The sequence below is a fragment of the Bufo gargarizans genome, chromosome 3 (genome assembly GCF_014858855.1).
Source record: "Bufo gargarizans isolate SCDJY-AF-19 chromosome 3, ASM1485885v1, whole genome shotgun sequence".
NCBI classification, from domain to species: Eukaryota; Metazoa; Chordata; class Amphibia; order Anura; family Bufonidae; genus Bufo; species Bufo gargarizans.
The window spans coordinates 247,558,088-247,580,101 of NC_058082.1; the positions used below are offsets into that span (position 1 = coordinate 247,558,088).

General features: G+C 40.6%; 1 protein-coding gene across 5 annotated transcripts in view; it reads left to right on the forward strand.

The window, feature by feature from the left end:
• Positions 1 to 20,336, forward strand: part of GPM6B (glycoprotein M6B) — a 129,298-nt gene extending 108,962 nt beyond the window's left edge. For 3 of the 5 annotated variants that reach the window (XM_044284826.1, XM_044284823.1, XM_044284825.1), the window contains 6 exons: positions 8,575 to 8,761; positions 12,152 to 12,308; positions 13,807 to 13,978; positions 15,216 to 15,289; positions 16,163 to 16,228; positions 18,616 to 20,336. In XM_044284826.1, the coding sequence (XP_044140761.1) occupies positions 8,575 to 8,761; positions 12,152 to 12,308; positions 13,807 to 13,978; positions 15,216 to 15,289; positions 16,163 to 16,228; positions 18,616 to 18,765 (806 nt within the window). In that variant the 3' untranslated portion in view covers positions 18,766 to 20,336. Of the gene's footprint in view, positions 1 to 8,574; positions 8,762 to 12,151; positions 12,309 to 13,806; positions 13,979 to 15,215; positions 15,290 to 16,162; positions 16,229 to 17,254; positions 18,141 to 18,615 lie in introns of those variants that run through there. The other 2 variants (XM_044284824.1, XM_044284828.1) reach the window with 1 other exon arrangement.
• Positions 20,337 to 22,014: the final 1,678 nt, after the last annotated feature.

Genomic DNA, 22,014 nt, shown 5'->3' on the forward strand with positions numbered 1-22,014 from the left:
AGCAAGAAAATGCAAGATTACATATCCCATAGGGAGGCTCTCTGAAAGATGTCTTTTTGATTTTCTGCCATTTTTTTGAGCGTTTAGCCTTGTGTATACATTGAACATGCTGAATGATACTTTTGGCTGATGAGATGCTTAGCATAGTGTATTATCTGCTTATGCTCAATGTGTGATACTGTATTGTATGAAATCAAACTTGGATGATTTAGTATTGGAATGCTAGATATCTGAGGAACCAAAGAAAACCTTGTCACAGCATTATGATCACTGGTGTGTTTGCTGTTACTTTCACACTTGCGGTTTCCTTTTCCGGCACTAAGTTCCATCATAGGGGCTCAATAAAAGAACTGATCAGTATTATCCTAATGCATTCTGAATGGAGAGCAATCTGTTCAGGATGCATCAGGATGTCGTCAGTTCAGTCACTGAACGGCGTTTTGGACAGAGGAAATACTGCACATGCTGCGGTATTATGTCTATCGAAAATTCCGGATCAGTTGACGGAATGCTGGCATTAATTGAAATGTATTCGTGCTGGCGTTAAAAATACCACAATGCCGAATCTGTCCTTTCCAGTCTGCACATGCGCAGACCGGTAAAAATGTATAAAAAAATACATAACGGCTCAGTTTCTCCGGATGACATCCAGAGAGATGAATCCATTCTTGCAATGCATTTGTAAGACTGATCCGCATCCAGATTCGTCTACAAATGGTATCAGTTTGCATGCAGATAGCCGGATCGCTCTGCCGCAAGTGTGAAAGTAGCCTAAACCTGATTTTAGTTCGCTCTTCCTCATCTTTCTCTGTCTATAATTTCTGCCGATTACTGCCGATAGGCAGATATCTAGGAACAAAGCCCACTTGTGGACTTGGTAACTTTTTCTTTGTATAAAACTGCATGAATTCAATGAATATGTACACTAAAATAAGGATAAATGGATAGTAATCGATAGATTTGGATGGCTTTTTCACTTCCATCCAGAAGTAAAATAAAGTTAAAATCACAAATTTTTTTTAGTGGTATAAAATCGCTTACGCTTTTCAGGTAAACAACTCTTTATGCAATTTTTTTTTAGATTGAAGTACTAAAGAATGTGATTTTTAACATTAATTCACTTATGAATGCTGGATTTTCAGGGTTTTTTTTTCCCAGTAGGTTTGAAGTAATTGTATCCAGAGTGACTGCTAAGTAAAAGCAGATGGCAATCTAGGGAATCAAATAAAATCGATCAGTAAGTGGATTAGGCAGAGAAAGGGTAGGTGAACAGCCAGTAGGACTCATATGTCTGTGTGCTGGGCCTGCACATAGGAGACGTGTTAATGTACAAATCATTGACTGCTCAATGTCGGGTCTTCATAAATTAGGTATTTTATGTTATTCTTGTATACAGATCGCATATACACATAGTAAAGTTGATTGCCTGGGCTATTAATTGTGTGGATATGATCTATGTGTGCAGCATAGAATAATTTGTTTGTAGTCAGGTCTACTATTAGTTATTGAGATTTTATTTGGTATTTTTAACTTTCCTCTTACATCCAGTGACCTCCTGCTGTAAGCCCTTATGGGCAGGGTCCACTCTCCAGTTGCCTCATTTCTTTTTATTAGTACGTTTACGGTCTCGTGATTAGCATTGTGAATACGTTGCCACATTATCAGTAAAAGTTTTTATTATTATGTGGCTCCCATACTTATTCATCGAGTTAGGTCAGAGGTTTCCTGCCATGAACTCCCAACATTGTGTGCACAGACAGAGAACGATGCTATTGTCTTGTATTATCCACTGTGGAAAGACTGCATTATTTTATGAAGTGGTAATGAATGGCCCAGTGACCCACTTACAGAATATGAAATATTAGACAGATGGAATTTCCCTTTACAAAGAAAGAAAAAAAAATCTATTCTGCATTTTTGTGAAGTCCGTAAAATGAATAATTCAGCATAACCGTGCACTTTAAGACTCCAGTCCTGAAAAGAGATTTTATGGCATTTGCTAGACACCAGATGGCTGTATTAAAGGCTAGGGTATCAGCAAATGGCAAAATATGTAATCTGGGGTTTTGAAGACTATAGAGCAAGCTATGCTGACCAGGATGCGTTGTGTATTTGTGGCTTGTGAATATTCAGGCTTTGTCTGAATTAGAGCACTTGCTGTATAACATAGTATTTTTCTCTATTACTCGGACATACATGGCTGAGTTTGGACTTTTGCTCCAGAAAAAAGCTATTGAACTGTTGTTTGACTCGGTGTTGCTCAAACTAAAATTTATAATTCAAATAATGTCTCTTTGACCTCTGTTAAACTGTCTTGCAACCCCCAATTTGTTATATCCTCTTTATGTACTATAAAGGGTCTCTCTCTAGGTATCAAGAGGGAATGGCAAGTGATTACATTAAAAAAATTGTGCAAATTTCCGTCCTGGGTGGAATATGGCTAGGGTTAATAGTCAGGGCTAGATTTTCCATTTTGATCAGGAAAGCCATATCTAAGGGCGGACCATCAGGGTACGGCACCTGGTCCTCTTGGTCAAGAGGTTTCTAGTTTATCCAGTGGTTGTTGTTGCAGTAGTTTATTTGATACTTATGTACATGCTAAGAAGCTCTGAATACTTAGTTCTACTGTTCTCAGTCATCAGTGATCAAGGCTTCTATGGACACTGACCCTGTGTTTTTCACACTAGCCGATCAGAGTCTCGTTGGAATACACCAGTGTCCAGTACAAAAAGCAATGTGTAGGTAATGTTACCACTCATATTTGCCATGATGCACAAAAGTTTCAATCTGTCCTCAGTTTTAACAAAAAAATTTAAATCCTGTTTGCATTTTTAGTATGGTTCTTTCAAGTCTGCTTTTGAATATCTGGAAATACTATCTGGGGTGAGTTCATGTGGATGCCGGAGAATGACCATTTTGACGTAATACTTTTTTATTTACCAGTACATACTTCAGCAATGTAAGAGAGAAAAAAAGAAAGAGGTTTAGGGTACACGATGTTAAAATAAAAGTACCCAGAGGATAGGCGCCAGGAGGGTGGAAGAGGCAGGTCTAAAAGTGTATATAATAAAGGACTCTAAAGGACGGGAAGGCCGCACAGGTGGTTGGAGTGTAGTCTAGCTAGCACTCAAGTGAAAGTGAGAAAAGAGGTACAAACTCGATCAGAGAGACAGGAAATCCCTCTGAGGGTCCTGAAAAAACACCACACAAGTAGGCGCCAATCCCTAATCAGATAAGTGACATTGAAATGAGGTATTGTGGGTATATTCCCAGGTTTAAGTGGAGCAATATAAAAAGGTATACATAAGGACTGAGAAGGTTCCACTAATTTCCCCCGAAATGCTGTAAGGTGAACTGAATCAATTCAAACCATAATAGTATAATCATATGGTATAGTAAAATACTAATGGTGGGAAAAGATGGCAGCCGGGCCTCCAGCATCTGAACAATTCCCTTTATTAGACAATACACGGCGCTCAACGTGTTTCGGGGGTCGCACGCCCTCTTCTTCAGGAGTGATACAGCAGCAGGACCACCAATATATTAACCTGCTGTTGTATCACTCCTGAAGAAGGGGGCGTGCGACCCCCGAAACGCGCTGAGTGCCGTGTATTGTCTAATAAAGGGAATTGTTCAGATGCTGGAGGCTCGGCAGCCATCATTTCCCACCACCTGAAAAGCGGACCCAGCGAGGGAGGCTCTGTCTGAAGGTGTTTTGAGCTTTATCCGACAGACATTCCCCACAGTAAAGGGAGTTGACTACATGACGTTTGGGATTTTGTACATCTAAAAAGGTCTAATTCTCTTTTAAGGTATATTTATTAGTATTTTACTATTATGGTTTGAATTGATTCAGTTCACCTTACAGTATTTTGGGTGAACTTAGTGGAACTTTCTCACTCATTATGTATACCTTTTTATATTGCTCCACTTAAGCCTGGGAATATACCCACAGTACCTCATTTCAATGTCACTTATCTGATTAGGGATTGGCGCCTACTTGTGTGGTGTTTTTTCACGACCCTCAGAGGGATTTCCCGTCTCTGAGTTCGTACCTCCTTTGTCACATACGTTTGCAGAAAGGGTTGAAAATTGAATCTTCTAAACGTTTACACCAAACATCACCAAATGTTTCATAAATCGCATTGCTTCGTGATTGATTTAAATTTGAATAATGCTTATTCTTAGGCAGTGAAACACAGAATTCTGTGCTCAAACTCTATGGGTGTGCTAATATTACAATTTGTGTCCACTTCAAAGACCATTACACCTATGTTCTAATTTACAGTTGAGTACGCCAGAGCCAATTCATCTATTTTCGGCTCCAGTAATAAGGGCTTATTAAGACGAGTGATGTTCATGTCCACATGCTGTTGAAATGTAGGACCAATAGCACGTAGACTGATCACTCCCACTTTATAGTCACTGGGGGACATTTATTATGGTATTTGTGCAACTATTGTGGAGTAAGAAGGTTGCAGATTTTGGTGCATGCCATATTTGTGGCAAAATTTGCAACGTCTTCTCAGAAGGGGAGAAAAAAAGGGGGCGTGGGGAGAGGGGAAGGCCTGCAGGCCTGGCACATTTATTTGCATTCACCCCAGTTTTGGCAGCTAGGAGGCTGCTGTAGATTTTAGTCTGTTGCATGACCAACGGGAGCATGCATCAAATCTATGGGAGGCCTGTGCCTCCACATTTTGGCGCATCCTCCAGGTGTGGACGGGGAATCAAGACTGGCGGAGAAAACACAAGTTTTGATAAATTTCTCCCACTGTATCAATTCACATTTCTAACTTTCTGCACAAACCATTGGTCCCTGCAGAGAAAATGGCAGCATGCACTACTTTCGTCTGATTTTCACACTAGACTTGCCCATTCAAGTGAAAGGGTTCACGAGGAAAAAGACGAGCACACTGACACCATCGGTGCATGGTCTGTTTAAAATTGTCACTTTTTCGCGGCCAGAACACAGTAGAGTTTTACATCATTCGTGAATATAGCCTAAGAGTTTATTTACCGACCATGGTAAACCGTAGTCTTCAGACATAATAAAATGTGTAGATATATGTACTGTATATACACATTCAAACAATATTCATGTATAAAAAAGGTTCCCCTACTACCATATGGAAGATATTCCCTTTTAACAAGCTGAGCTGACCCACATCTGTCTCGAGATTGTCCAATAGCTTAGCTGCTTGCTTTGTCTCTTTGTCATCTTGCTAACTTTCCAGTCATATCAGTTAATTCCCTATTGTGCGCTGGTAATCTATGGATTATAGGAGTCTTAAATGCAGCTCAGTGATTCACAGTACTGTATATCATGCTTGGATGCAGTGTAGCTTTATTTTGTAATTAAATGTAATTTCCCTGGACATCTTTAGTATGTATTCGTTGTGTGCTCACTAATAAGTCTCATCACAAAAGTGGCACAGTTGGGTTCATCCAGCTCATCAGATTATTACACATGGTACATTAGGAGCTTCAGAATGAGTGGAAAGTCTTGCTTTCTGACAGTGTTTGATACCTTGTTGATCGTCTCTGATGTTGACAAGATGCCTTTGGCTGCCAGGTACATATATTCTTCTAAAATGAATCTGTCCTAGTACAGTTTGTGTTGTGTAGAAACATAATCCCCCTCTATTCTCTCTGTTAAGCACAGTTTGTCAGTTCTGCATTAGCTGCCAACTCTAAGTTGAGCTCTCCTGAATGTTTTCCTCCATGTCTTTGCCTGATAGGCCATCTCTATAAAGCAGCATTTGTGATTTGCTTGTATTGGAGATCTACTTATAAATTGGAGATCATATTTACACACAATCACAAAAGTTTGCTTGTTCTATTCACGTTCTTGCAATAGACTCACATCAACTGGCTACGCAATGGGGACACATCGTGACTATGAGTGGGGTTCTAATAGACTATATTTAATAGAGTCCAGCAGAGCTATGCCTATAAGGAGATGAGGCATATCATGTCAAAGCTCTGTGTAGGCAGTGAACCGGTCATGGTAAAATGTCATTTTTTTGTAACTTTGTTATTGTTCACCGTTTTATGTATTATGTCCTCTGGAATATCCAGTCCCTGAGAACATCCTTTCGGGTCCTTATACACATGGCGTTAAAAGACAGATTAAGCACAAGCAGTGTTTTGCCACCTTCCTCTTTTGCTGCAGTTTTTGTGGCTTTTTTTTTTTTCTTCTGTCTGAGGCACATGCCTCTACATAAGTTTGGAGCTTAACCACCAGGCCGCGTGACAGACTTAACTCTATGCCAGCCCACTTGCTGGTGTAGATTTGAGCCATCTTCCGCGCCAAAAACTGGCATGGAAAATGATAAACGAGCCAGGTCCCTTCCTCTCCCACGCCACGTTCCCTTTTCTTGCCACTGTGGAAAAGTGGTGCAACGGGGGAAGTGTTGCAAATTGTGATTGATGTGCAACAAAATGTGCGACCTGTTTACACACAAATAGATTTGTGACCGTCCCACGATGTGTGAAAGCAGCATAATAGTTGTAAAAAAAAAAAACTGCTGGGTAATGCTGGTGAAAAACTCTCCTATTTCCCAACTGTAACTCCCACCTAACAGTAGAACCCGGCGTCTGGAGCAGGAAATGCTCTGTATTGAACAGCACTGAAATGTTATGTGATTGTTTAGACAGTGGTAAAGTCTCCTTTGAACGCATGAGAATGAACTCTGTGACAACTGAGGGGGACAGCTCGGCTGCCATTGGCTATGAAAGGCTTCCCATGGTAAAATATTTGCTTTAGCTGACTGATATTTACATGACCCGTCTTACCCATGCAGGGGCAGACACTGTTCAGCTGTTGAAGTTGGATCAGCCCATCATGTCCTGGATGTATGGAAACTTTGATTGTAGAAAGACTACGGACATGTATTGGAAATATGGCTGAGAGTTGTAGTATGCAGCTGCTCAGTCCAGCTAATTGTATCCTAAAACGATGCCGTTGCCGAACTTTCTCTAAATCATTTTCTAGGGTGAAGCATTTGTTAGACGGGTGATTTATTTTGTTATGCATCAGTTTATGATCGGTTTATAAGCCTTGCTAATCCTTTGGTTTACTTGTTAGCAGTTTATTATTTCTAATGGAGCAACATCTCTTATCTCCTCTATTTTGGGTCTTTTTTATTTGGCTAATGAGCAGAATATTCCAAAAATGTGCAGAACATTAAGCTTTATTTCTAGTCATATGTTTATATTGTGGAAGGCCATGCATGAAGTGCTTGTTCCACAATCCCATAGATTTTAGGACGCTTTTATTCCTACAGGAAAGTACATATTAGGAGTTACTAAAGAGTATATCCCAGGGTGGCCATCGTATTCTCATGGACATTTCATGAAAAACAATGTTTGTGTTTACAGCATAATGGGCATCATAGACATGTCCCTCTTGATCCACTTTTCAGATGGTCACTGGTGTATAGATGGAGGTGCCATCTGAGATTTGCATGTTCTGTATGATCAACCCTTGACCTTCTATAGCTCCATAGTTTTTAATGGGATAGGCAGATTTAGACAGGGTAGGTGGTAAATGTATGATTACTGCGGGTCCCACTGCCAGGAGCTCCACTGGTCACTGTTTGAATGGAGCAGTAGTGTGGATGTCCACTGCTCCATTTTCTTCTGTGGGACTGCTAAGAATTCCGTTATGGATTCTGCTACCACGGACCATAAGTTTTATGGTCCGTGGTAGCGGAATCCATAACCGAATTTTTAGATAACACGAACCTTGTACGTCGAACTTGAAAACACAAGGTCGCTTAACAATACTCAACATTCCTATAGACAGTACCAATGTTCCTCTCATTGTTCCAAAGTAGCTTAAAATGAACTAAAAAAATCTCTAAGAAGACCATTCCTAGCCCCCTTATATTATGGCTGTTGCTGGTGAAGCTGCAGTAAATGAATGTCACCCCATCGTAACATCTTACATTAGAAGTTGTGGCACTTTTCTCTTTTATAGAATAGTACTTTGCACTTGCTTCCAGACCTGCACTGGGATAGAAGGATGTATTGTTCTTAACAATCCAATTGAGAACATCAGATTTACAGTGTGAATATCCCAGGAGAATACCAAGGGCTTGGAAGCTCATCTCCTGAGCCCGCCAGGCAGAATATTAATGTCAGGCTGCACACTGTGTTCTGCCACCTAGTTTTGCTTTGTCTGCCACCACCTCTGGTATAATGAATTATTTTGTGCTGATTAAGCCATGTGAACATCCTTCATGCTTGTTTGCTAGATTTATGTGGTGGGAAATGAAAATGCCTTCATCTGCTTTCCATAAACACAATGAGGCAATTTAAACATGTGGATGACCTGATGGGATGGGTCCCATGTACACAGGGCCTTATTGTTGAAGTATCTCAAGGTTTTTTCTTTTTTTTTTTTCTTTAACAGTGTGGTTATTTTTTAATTCTTTCTCCTTACATTGCATCCTTTGTAGTTTTTTGTTAATGGGGTGACTATTTGCAGCGACAGCTGCAACAATAGCTTGTGTATACATTTGTGTGAAGTGGTCACCAGCTTTACTGACTCTTCCCTCTCTCTATGTGCAGGTTGCTTTGAATGCTGCATTAAGTGTTTGGGAGGAGTTCCATATGCTTCACTGGTGGCGACCATTCTATGCTTTTCTGGAGTGGCTCTCTTCTGCGGCTGTGGCCATGTGGCCCTCACTGGCACAGTTTCCATCCTTGAACAGCACTTCTCCTCAAATGCCAGTGACCATGCTCTTCTTACTGAAGTGTGAGTACCTACACCAAACAGCTAAATGCTATAGAGGTCGCCTCTTCACATTGCAGAATGTTGGTTGTGTTAAAAATGTTCACTTGAACCCAGAAATCCGTATTTTACTAGATACTGTAGAAGTAAAGTCCTCTAATACTCAGTCATCCATTAAATGCACACATGGCAGATTTGTTGCCTCATTCTTCTAAATGGTCTCATAATTCAGCCTGAGAGGGTGCATATACTTATGCAATATACAGTACATAAAGTTTCAGATGTCCAATGCTTTCTAAGGTGTGAGGGGCATGTCAACAACAGAACAGTGAATGAGCGATCTTAATACCTCAGATAAAAGATGTCATAACCTGAAGACACTATAAGAACCCTTCTTCTTTACAGTGAACGTGGCTAGTCCATATCACAGATGTGTTAAAGGGACTGTTTAATATAAAGCCATGGAACCGGGGCGAGCGATACACAACTGTACCACTGGTGTACCTGTAATATCTCAATCCTTGTCTGGTGAACACATAAAAACAGAGTCGCAGTAGACAGGTTTATTGATCCCTGTGTGATCCCCACCAGACCTTGCACATGTAAGTTTGTCAAACATTCTTACTATCTATGGACTCCCATAGTTAGAGCATTGGAGACATGAGAGAAGTTTTTATTTTTCTCCTATTGCTGCAAAACCTCAACAATTCATTTGAGACTACGGTCTAACTGGGCACTGTAGTGTTTTTCTCTCTACGTGCTCCTCATACACCTTCGGTAGCTGAACATAGAACTGACAACTATTCCTCCTGCACTTTCATGCACAGGTACACTTGTTGTGGCCTTGCATGGAGGTACTTTCAATAGGGATAGGTGAGTAAAGCTGGCCATACACATTAGATAAAAGGGAACCTGTCACACTGAACATGGTGTTTGAGCTGAGGGCATCATGTTATAGAGCAGGAGGAGCTGAGCAGATTGATATATATTTTTGTCGCAAAAAAACATTGTAAAAAAAAAATTGTATTTCGTTTAAATTCCTGTTCATTCTGGGCTTTGAATCAAGGAGGTGGTCCTATCGGTGATTGGCAGCTTTCTCTCTGTGCCCAGAATGAGCAGATATTTACATGAAGGAAATAAAAGTTTTACTGAATCTTTTCCCACAAAGCTATATATCAATCTGCCCAGCTCCTCTTGCTCTATAACAATAGCCTAAAGGGGTTTTCTGAGACTTGAGTACGGATTACCTATCCTCTGGTTAAGTCATCAGCATGTGATAGGTGGGGGTCCGACACCCAGGACCCCTGCCGATCAGCTGTTAGAGAAGGCAGTGGCCCTCACAGTAGAGTCACAACCCTCTCTCAGCTTTCCCTAGGCCAAGTGACGACACTTTCATCGGTCACATGGCCTAGGCGCCGCTGAGCCCCATAGTAGTGAATGGGGCAGAGCTGCAATACCAAGCACAGCTGCTGTAGAATGTACAGTACTGTGCTTGGTAAGGAGGATAGCACAAATTGTAAATAGAAGCAGCACTATACAATCCTTCGTCGATGTGAAAGAGGATGCAGCAGCCTCACCATTGGCCCTTGATCCAACAGGCCATGAGATAATGTAGAAAAGAAATGGCACCGGCAGCATCTCACATCTTCCAAACTTTTATTGCGACCCCCAGACAAGTAAAAACAGCAACGTTTCGGCTGAGTCACAGCCTTTGTCAAGCCTAATGACATCACATCGTTACCCACATATATACCCCACATATAAGAACACACCCCCTCTGGCTGCCAATAACATTCATTGTTCATCTCATCTACTGGTCATTATTGAACACGTGTCTATTTAAACAGTTATTACCTTACACCTGGTTCCAGACATAGTATAGCACTATTAGATCGCATCCACATCATGGCGATCTTGGTCATATCGGCGTCGGCCTAAATGTAGTGCGCAGCCGCATGTAATTACGCATCCTATTGGACTAATGTAATTACATGCGGCTGCGCACTACATTCGGGCTGACGCCGATATGACCAAAATCGCCATGATGTGGATGCGATCTAATAGTGCTATACTATGTCTGGAACCAGGTGTAAGGTAATAACTACTGTTTAAATAGACACGTGTTCAATAATGACCAGTAGATGAGATGAACAATGAATGTTATTGGCAGCCAGAGGGGGTGTGTTCTTATATGTGGGGTATATATGTGGGTAATGATGTGATGTCATTAGGCTTGACAAAGGCTGTGACTCAGCCGAAACGTTGCTGTTTTTACTTGTCTGGGGGTCGCAATAAAAGTTTGGAAGATGTGAGATGCTGCCGGTGCCATTTCTTTTCTACTGTACAGAGGATAGGTCATCAGTATTTAAGTCCCAGAAAACTCTTTTAAATTAAATTTTGAAGGTGACTGGTTCCTTTTAATGTTGGCCAAGCCTGCCAATTTGTCAAAACTGGCCAACCATCTAAGGTGTATGAGGGTGTCCAGACTTTCTCCTGATGACAGATGTCAGAGAAGAAAAGTTCAATCCTTTCTTGAGAGAGGAGCTTCATCCTTCTTCCCATTTAGAATGAATACACACTAGGCTGAACATGGATGTGTATGGGGGGTTGAGAGAGGTAGCTTGGCTAAAATTCAACTTGCTGATAACTATGCTTTCACCGGACATCTGTCAAGGGGTGGAGTAAGCAGGTCTTTTCAAAATTGGCAGGGTCGTAAGACTTTTCTGTTATATGTATAGACTTTTAGGCTAAGGTTGTGCTAGCCCTATCCTAGACACTTTGAGGTAGGATTTCTTAAAATTGTCCTTCACCAGACTGCTACAACAAACTTAACCCGGTTGATGGTGAGATTGCACCATGCATGAACCAGCCGTCTATTGCACAACAAAATGCCATGTAGTCCTGACCTTTAAAGGGGTTGTCTGGGTTCAGAGCTGAACCCGGACATACCAAGAATTTCACCCAAGCAGCCCCCCTGACAAGAGCATCGGAGCAGTTCATGCTCTCCCTTGCCCTGCGCAGGATAGCGCAGGGCATGAGCTCTTTTATTTACTATAACTCACTGCCGGGTGGAGGCTTCCGCCCCGCAGTGTGTTTGGTGACGTCACTAGCTCTGATGGGCGGCTTTGCCGCTGCCCTAGCCCGCCCATCAGTGCCGGTGATGTCACCAGGCTCACTGCTAGGTGGAAGCCTCCACCTGGCAGACTGAAGGAGAGCATGGTACGTCACCCTGCGATTTAGCGCAGGGCAAAGGATAACATCGGAGCATGAAATGCTCTTGTCAGGGGGGCTGCCTGGGTGAAATTCTGGGTATATCAGGGTTCAGCTCTGAACCCGGACAACCCCTTTAAGGAAGTACGATTATACCTACATATTGTGAAGCTTAATGAAATGAGGCCGCATGTTGTTTTACAGAATCCAGTTAATGCAGTATGTGATCTATGGAATCGCCTCCTTCTTTTTCCTGTATGGGATCATTCTGCTGGCAGAAGGTTTCTACACTACCAGCGCAGTGAAGGAAATGCACAGTGAATTTAAAACCACGGCGTGTGGACGGTGCATTAGTGGAATGGTGAGAACGTGCATATAATGGAGAATATTGCTCCCTGCTCCAAATGATTTCATTCAGCCTGAAAGTGATGCCAATTAGGCAGCAGCGTTTTTTTTTTTAAGTTATACACTATATAGTTATTGATGACTAATTTGATACATTTGGAGCATCTTTACAATATGTCTATGGATGTCCCGTTTTTACGCCACTGGAGTGAACTAAATTGTTTGTGCAAATATGTGCGACTCTAACACGTTGTTTTCATCATTTGCAATAATTTCAGAATTTTTCATTAATTCAAAGAAACAGACCACTTTTTATTGTTATTTGTTATTTAAACGCTGTTCACATCTGTACTGTGCCCCCTCACATTCCATCATTTTTTGTGGATAGAATAGCCTAGCATACAGCGCTAATTTTGCCAAGAAGATAGCATAAACTTAGTACAATCCTCGTAGCCCAACAAATTCAGTTCAGAGTAGTAACAACAATATACAAGGCTGTCTACAACCTGTCCCCTCCATACATCTGACCTAATCTCCTATCCTCACAAGACCTCTTTCACTGCTATCCTCTTATCTGCTCTTCACAGTTGTCTACATAATGCCTCACATGCATCCCTCATAACCTCAAACTCACTGCCCCAACCGATCAGGCTCTGCCCCAGCAGCAAAATGTTCCAAATCAATCTGAAATCTCACCTCTTCAGGAAAGTCTACAATTTGCTATAACCCTGCTGCCATTACATATGATCAGCTTGTACCTTCATCAACAATCTCTTTCCCTTGTAGATTGTAAGCCCTCACAGTAAGGGTCCTCTCAGTGCCAGTCATTCCTTAAAGGGGTTGTGCAGTGGTGTAATATTCATGGCCTATCTTCCAGATGGGTCATCACTATCTGATCAGTGGGGGTCAGACTCCTGGCATCCCTTACGATCAGATGTTTGAAGGGGTAGCGGCACGCTCGTGCTACCACTAGTTTCTCTTCAAAATGACTTGCTTATTGTCTCCTTACTACAGGCGGCACAGTGTAATTACAACTGCTCTGCCCCATTCAAGTGAAGTTGGCAACCAGTTGTAATTACTGTGTTGCCTCTAGAAAGGAGACGACACAGAGGCAATTTTGAAGAGGAAGTAGCGCTCCTACGAGTGACACTACCTCTTCAAACAGCTGATCGGCGATTTTGATATTTATCCCATGAACAACTTCTTTAAGCTGATGTTTACTATACTAATTTAGTTTCTGTGGTATGTCATGTAAAACCTTTTTTTTTCTTTCACGTGTATAGCTCCCTGGAGTAAATGCGAGTCAGGTCCATCAGCCACCATATATATATACTTTTGGCTAGCCATGAGAATAGTGCGAACAAATAGTGCGCCAAAGAGAAGCTATCAAAAAATACTATAGTTACATTAAAATTAGTCCTATATGCCAGGAATATTTGGGGTGGCATAGACGGTTGCTTGTGTTTTAATCAGAATACTAGTTAATCTATTTTCTCTTTGTTTTCCTATATCAGTTTGTGTTTCTTACCTACATCTTGGGGGTGGCCTGGCTTGGAGTATTCGGCTTTTCTGCAGTTCCTGTTTTCATGTTTTACAACATCTGGTCGTCTTGCGAAGTTCTCAAAGGACTGAATGTAAATTATACTACCACAGCGGAACAGATCTGTGTGGACATCCGGCAGTATGGTATGTTAGCTTTAATTTTATGTTCTAGTCTTCCCTTGGGCTCTGTGGGGAAACTTCTTGTAAGAGCCTTGTAGTTAGACTGGTTTCTATTTTGACTTTTATGGCATATCCAATGGATATGCCATAAATGTCTGGTAGATGCAGGTTCATTTTGAAGAGGAACTCCCATCTCGACATTTATGACATCTTCACAAAGGATGGACGCACATCTGTCTCAAGATTGGGGCCCTGTATCACAGCTGTTGTGAATGGACAAGTGGCAGCATATGCTCTTTCCATTCCTTCTATGGGAATTCCAAGAATACAGTAACTTTTCAGAACTCTCATAAGGTGCATCTTTTCTTGGTAAGAGATCTAGAGAGAGGGCTGACAAGAAGATAGCATTAAAGGAACAGTCCAGGAAAAACTGATCTTAAAGGGCGTCTGTCAGCAGCTTTGTACCCATGAAACTGGCTGACCTGTTGCATGTGTGCTTGGTAGCTTAAGGCATCTGTCTTGGTACCATGTTCATATGTGCCCTCATTGTTGAGAAAAATGAAGTTTTAATATATGCAAATGCACCTCTAGGAGCAACAGGGGCATAGCTGTTACACCTAGATTCTTCTCTCTCTGCAACTGCCACACCCTCTGCACTTTGATTGACAGGGCCGGGCAGTGAAAACGTCATCACGCCTGCCTGGCCCTATCAATTAAAGGGGTTGTCCAGGTTCATCACCGGCTCTGATTGGCGGGCTTTAGCGCTGCCCTAGCCATTTTACTGGCTAGGGCAGCGCTAAATCCCGCCCATCAGTGCCGGTGCCGGATCTCCAAAAAATGCCTTTGCCCTGCGCGATTTAGCGCAGGGAAAAGGAGAGCATCGGAGCATTGACTGCTCCGATGCTCACGTCAGGTGGGCTGCCGGGGTGAAAATGGAGGTATGTCCGGGTTCAGTTCTGAACCCGGACAACCCCTTTTAAAGTTCAGAGGGCGCGGCTGTTGCAGGTATAAAGGTGACTCCCCCGTTCCTCCTAGATGCCTATTAAATGCATATATTAAAAGATCATTTTTATCAGCAATGGGAAAGGGCATATGGGAACATATGACCAACACAGATGCGTTAAACAGCCACTTTTATAGGTACAAATCTGCTGACAGATGCCCTTTTAAAATTCACTAATGTTGCTTCAACAAATCGTCACTGGATGAAAAGTAGAGAAGAGTTTCTGCAGTAGACTCACGTAATTCTATTTCTATACAGGAATAATTCCATGGAATGCCTTGCCCGGAAAAGCTTGTGGATCAGCATTGGGGAACATATGCAGTACCAATGAGGTATTTATATTGAACTTCATTACTGAATTTTTTTTAAAATTTTTTCGGTTGTTTAAAACCTAAAACATCCTACAAACATCATATTCCCCCCACACAAATTACAAAATGGACACATTCACCAGTGTTGCTCTTTGTGGTGGTCGTGCATGCACAAAGCTTCCTCCATAAGCCTCTCTTCACGGCCTGTACATATGAAGTAGTGCCCTGCCTGGCCAACAGTGCAAGTAGGACATTTCTTCTTCCCATGTCTAAAGATACCTGTCTGTTTCTATGAGTGAGCAAAATGGTGGCCAGGTAGGCAAGTAGGTGCAATGCTGTAAAAGCTGGAACATTTTCACAATTGTACCATTTAATACAAATAAATGTCAGGAATCTGTGCCTGAACAAAAAATCATACCAGGGCAGAATGGGGATCAGTGGTGATCTAAAAAGGTTTTTGGTAAGTAATGCTAGCCTTACCTATAATGACTAAATGGTAAAGCTGGTCAGCACTTAGTGCACGCTGAACGGAAGAAGGAGAAATCTCCACAATCAATTAGTAATTGATAAATCCCAGCAGCTGTATCTTTGCGATATAAATTTATTCCAGAGATGTCCTACAACCAGGACGCGTTTCGGAAAACATGCCTTCAATCAACTGCTGGGATTTATTGATTACTAATGACCTATAATGACTGGCTGTGTTAACCCAACCCACTTAATGAACTGGTCAATGCCATTAAAGTAAACCTATCATGGCATTGCAAGACTTATTATTTGCATAAAATAATCTGATGCCTTAAAACATTAGCTCCACTTGAATTATTTCTTAATATAAGGTTATCTTTATATGGAATATGTTTTGTATGCTTATTCTTTTCATTTTCTTTCCAGTTCTACATGTCCTACCACCTTTTCATTGTGGCCTGTGCTGGGGCAGGTGCCACTGTTATTGCACTGGTGAGTATGAATGAACATCTCTGGTTTTTGGCACTCCTAAATTACATGTCATTGGTTATTTTCGGATTAAAGACTTTTCTACGCTCACATATACAGTATATGTTGGTGTTGGAAGTGTTTAAGGTGTTGTGTTCATATGGAGTGAATTCACTGGAAACTGAGCACCACGTAAAAATGACTCCTGCCCGAAAATGCATATGCTGTTCGCTAAAACTCATGCTAGATGCGTAGCTCAGCTACTTTTTGAAGAACTGCTACGTACAAGCCATGCATTTTTGGGTAGGAAGTAATTGTTCCCATGTTGTGCCTTGTTAGGACCAGTTCAGATGTGTGGATATATTCCACATCCATAAACAAGTGCAGGTCAATGGCCCATGTGTACCCAGGTTTACTCTTTGAAGAACAAGTTTATTTCAAATTGGTTGAACGATCATTCAATATGCTGCCCTACAGTAACATGGTTAAGTATACCCTAGACACATAACATAGTCAACTGACAAAACATAGATTAATACATCATAAACGCTAACTTTCATGTATATTTCACTTGTGAATCCAGTTCGGCATCAATTGCCATAGCATTTATGGTATCAAATCACTAGAGACGAAATCGAAAAAAAACATCTGAATGTTTGCACTTTTTCCATATAAAATCTTCCCATTGTCTTTCTTTTGTCAATGACTTGTCTTGTAATTTCTATACACTATGATTTTACATAGCACATCATCCATGACTCTGATCGATGAATAATTATGTAACCTATTGAATATTAAGCCCAAACCCTAAAAACAATCCACAGTTCAGCGTGTCAGTCACATTGTCTAGAAATTCATATTGGAGGATACATTGCTATTGGAGTGGGTCTTTAATCCTCGATAGAGCTGGTGGGATTATCATGTAGACATTAACCACAATCTTCCCTGATCTTTATAAAATTGAGACTTTGGCTGAGTGATTTCCAAGGCTGCGTGAGGCATTCCAGTGCCATATCTTACACTCCTTTTTATTTTGTTCTTTTCCACCAGCTGATCTACATGATGGCAACCACTTATAACTATGCTGTTTTGAAGTTTAAGAGTCGGGAGGATTGCTGCACTAAATTCTAATCTGTTTTAGTCACAGCGTTAGAAAGACTGCGTTGTTGTAGCTTAAACTACCACTGACACTCTGGACTAAAACCAAGTCTAGCATTTACAATTTTCTATGATTTATTATGTTTTTTTTCCATTTTGTATATAGCAAGTGTCACTCAATAGTATCATAGAGTAATATTAAAAAATATATTGTATGTAAAACACAACCATGAGATCTGGCTAAATTCTGTTACTTTAAAGCACATTCACTAGACATCTGTTGAATGATGTCTCTAACGTGTGCCTTCTCTGCTTGTCCAACGTCTCCTACGTGCGGTACATTTATACACATGATATTGGATGATCAGGGCAGATGGAGCTTCGTTACTGCCACAGCTACATATATAGAAATATATCTATTTTTTTTTTTTGTACAAACTATTACTAACTAATAACGCCTTTAATTGCCCAAAATCAGTCATATGCGCTTTTTTATTTTTATTTTGAAAAATGCACTTGTACAGTTGAAATAAATGTTGGTAACAGATTATTATTTATTAGCCAGATCTCAGACAAAAAATAAAATAAAAAAAGTGAGGCTCATAGGCCCTTGAGCACTAGATTCAAGACCAATCATAATGGAGGCCTGGCTGGCCTAGCGAGGACGACACAAGGAAGTGATGTGTGGCAGGAAGTAGAGCAGAGGAGGAAGTAATGTGTGACCTAATTATCACTGGATACATGACATGGAAGTTTGAAAGAAGAATATAAGCACTAGCAATAAATTCATTTTTTATAACCTATTTTTGTAGTTGAATAAAGTGGCAATAAACACTAATTTGTGGCCTGCATGCTTTTGTGTGTACATTTTTACCTCCACAGGTTGATTTAAGAATAATTCAGGCGCCTTCCACCATTTCTATTCTCCTATGTACTGAGGTTCCCCCTCACTTATGTACATGACTGTCTGACAAAATATCCCTATTACATACCATCAAAATAAAATGATTTGTATCCTACTTGTTTTGAGGGTTTGTTGCTTTAACCAACTGGCAAAACCTATTTCCTCTAGATTCATTTCACTCCTAGCTTCCTAACTTCCTTAGTTGCTTTCCTCACCCTTTGTTTTTCCATCCATCGTAAACCAAGTGCATGCCTAAATATAAAGTTATTAATGTTCACTACAGGGTTTTAAATCTATTAACTCATGTATTATTATTATTAAACTACTACTACTTATTAGTACTCCAATAACCTGCTTGCTTTGCCTCTTGACACGTTTACTAGCCATCGTGCTCACCCTTCTCTTGCAGATCCACTTCCTCATGATTCTGGCTTCTAATTGGGCCTACTTAAAGGATGCGAGCAAAATGCAGGCCTACCAAGACATTAAAGCTAAAGAAGAGCAAGAACTTCAAGACATCCAGTCACGGTCAAAAGAACAGCTCAATTCGTACACATAAAAGCATGACCGCATGAAAAGGAGTAGCCTTTTAAGATTAATCAATTAATGCAGATGTGTACCATTAAAAGAAACCTGAACGAGCTACCGGGAGTTATATTATACAGTTTTACAACTGCAGCAAGTAATGTTCTTACTTTCCCCCCATACTTTGTGATCTCAGGCATTTTAAAATGAAGCACTTTATAAAGTTTCAAGTGTTTTTTTTTTCCCTCCTTTCGGTGGAATATCCATTTCCTAAATGGAGGGAGTCAGATGTAGAGAAGCAGCAGGTTCATACTTGGTTCCAAATCAAGTCTATTATGTTAATTTCCATTATTTCACGTACATGTTAGATTTCTATAAAGTGTTGCCATTTTGAAATGAATCAGTGGCCCAAAAACATTTGTACATATAATACCTTTCAGAATGCTCAAGAAAGGAGCTGAAGTGTTATAAACCTCTACTGGGCATCAGGGACACTTCTCTTCATTTCGTTCTCCCTTTCTTTTTTTCCATTTTATAAATATATAAATGCACCAACCATCTACACACCACAGAGACGTCCAGTTTGTGAGCTGGAGAATGGGACGACCAATTCATTGGAAACATGGTTTTACCTCATTCACCTGACCAGATTGTAGGTCTAAGTTCTCTTCCATAAGTTTGCCAAAACAGATTCCCAATTGGCTGTGATCCAATCTCATTATTGGCCAAAAAATTTCAGAAGAGTGCGCTAGTATCTTTGTCATGTAAACAAGAACGAACACCTTGGTAGGATTCCTAGTTTTAATGGTGGACTGGTGGAGAGAAAACCTGCACAGCTAATGAAATGGCTGCCTGCATTTTGTATTTAGATGATGGATCCAAGTTAACACATCTTAATTAATAGTGTTAGTGTTAGGTAATGATGATCAACAAAAATGACAGTGATGCATTGAATATATAGTATTACATTGTTGTTGTAGGTCATTCCTATTTCTATAGTTGATTGTGATTTTTGTTTTGACAGTTGCACTTCCAAAAAATATGGAAAAAAAAAAAAAGTGAAAAGAAACAAAAAAAACAACAAAAAAACATACAAATGTGAATTATAGACGGTACATAAAGATAATAATGTCCGGTCTACTTGACCTAAAGAGGTGACTAATTGTTGATTGAAATGTTAACAGACAGTGTTCAGGTATTTTGTTTGGTTCCAATCCTGAAAGGACATTTTGTTTTTGACAATTTCAGAATTGAGGCGTATATTGTATTTAGAGAAAATAATATTACCATAATAGCCTAGCTTTTTGTTGAAGCCAATGCATGGAAAACTCGTAATTCTACTGCAATGCAGGTGATTGTTCTAGCCAGTGTCCTAATGTACGGATAACGAAGGCAATGTCTTAATTTTTTTTTTTTCTATTCCGTGTAGTTGACTCAAGTTTTCTTTTCAAGATCCTGTTTAGTGTAATTATTTTTATGTAAAAAAGCATTTACCTTTTGCTATGTATAAATTTTTGTAACCTAACAGTGACTCAATATTTTCTATCAGTGCCAAGGGCTTCCTGTAGTTATATCGAAGTGTTATAATAAATATTTGTAGATAAACCTCCTGGTTCTGTCATTTAATGTTTTATTTTTCAACGTATTTATGGTACTAGACTTGTAAAGCTTAGGGTCTTTTGTGCAGTGTACATTTACCATATGCGACAGGAAAGCTCCCAATACATATGGTCAGGCCACAGTTATACTGACCGCGGCCAAAAGAATGTTCTTTTGGTGTCCATTTTACAGTCTCCACATGGGTTTCTTTTTCTTTTGAATGGAATAGCACAGCAGACTGAGCTATTCCATATAGAGGTATCCATTAAAGAAATAGGTGATCTGTCATGCGGTAAGGCAAGTTCCAACCCGACCACCAACCTTTCTATCCTGTACTCAAAATAATGCTGTGAGTACAGGACAGTAGACCCGCAGTTGGGCTGCAACTCGCAGCATCTTGGATCACTACGATGCAGTGAGTTCGGCACAGACGAGCAGCAGTCAGTTCAGGAAATGCGGACATCATGTGGCGTGTTTTACAGACCACACTTGCGCATCTGAAACCAGACTTAACATGGCTGACTTTTCCTCAGTAACATACATTAAATACATTTGCCCTAGATTTTCCTGTCTGCCACACACAATGCTCTCTCACACCTCTCCCAAGGCAGTTTAATCACACCTAATAACTTCAGTCATGCAAATTCTAATCAAAACCTTACCTTCACAAGGTCCATGACCTTGTGTTGATTATGATAAAGAGATTATGCCAACTGAAGCACGAGTCACCGGTATTTGAGGCTGGAGATTTTTTTGTACCAATTGAATTCAGATGACTAGCAAAATGTATTCAATAAAAAAAAATACAACAATTCCAGTTGCTCTGACTTATTAATACTGATACACCATGACCTCGATGAATGAGAACCTTCACTGACATGCCCTAGATTTCCTGGAAGGGCATCTGGAAATCTGACCGAAGCCTTGGGTGCATACTGATAATTACTTATAATTAACATTTATAGATAAAACAGATATTTTTTAAGTGTAATATGCAGTGGCATAGAGGCCATGCTTGTTTACAAGATATCTAGTAGTGCATTCTGTATAACAATTTATTGCTTTAAACATTGAAGTAGTTGTCCAGGACATGTTATAGTCTACCAAGGTGCTGTGGTGCTCAGCTGTCTGATCGGATGTGTCTGGTACTGCATCTCAGCCCCATTCACTTGTCAACAATGAAGGGGGATGATGTCCACTCGTGGGCCACAACATTCATTCTGCTGATTGCAAATTCTTAGACTCCCACCAGTCTTTTTATCCTTATGATTGGAGGGGGCTGGTCTTAGAGTTGTGCCGGACCTTTTCCAGGAACACATATGGATGGTCTATTCTTAGGATAGGCTATCATAGTGAGATCAGACTGACTTGTTGACTGCCACCAATCAACAGCTATTTTTCAAAAAGCAGCACACAGAGGGCTACAGCACCATCATCCTGCTGATTGGTGAGGATCTGTTTGGGAGTAGCCATACTGCAGATACGGCTTCATCGTTTTGGACAGAGCTGCTCTTTCACTTCAGTGGAAGTAGCGTTGCAGTTACCCACTGTGTCCAATAAAGAATGGATTAAATTGTGCAGGACCGTGTATCTGATATTGATGTCCTATCTTGAGGATCGGCCATCAATATACAAATCCTAGAGAACCACTTTAAAAATAGATGTCTGGTGCCCATGGCTCTGG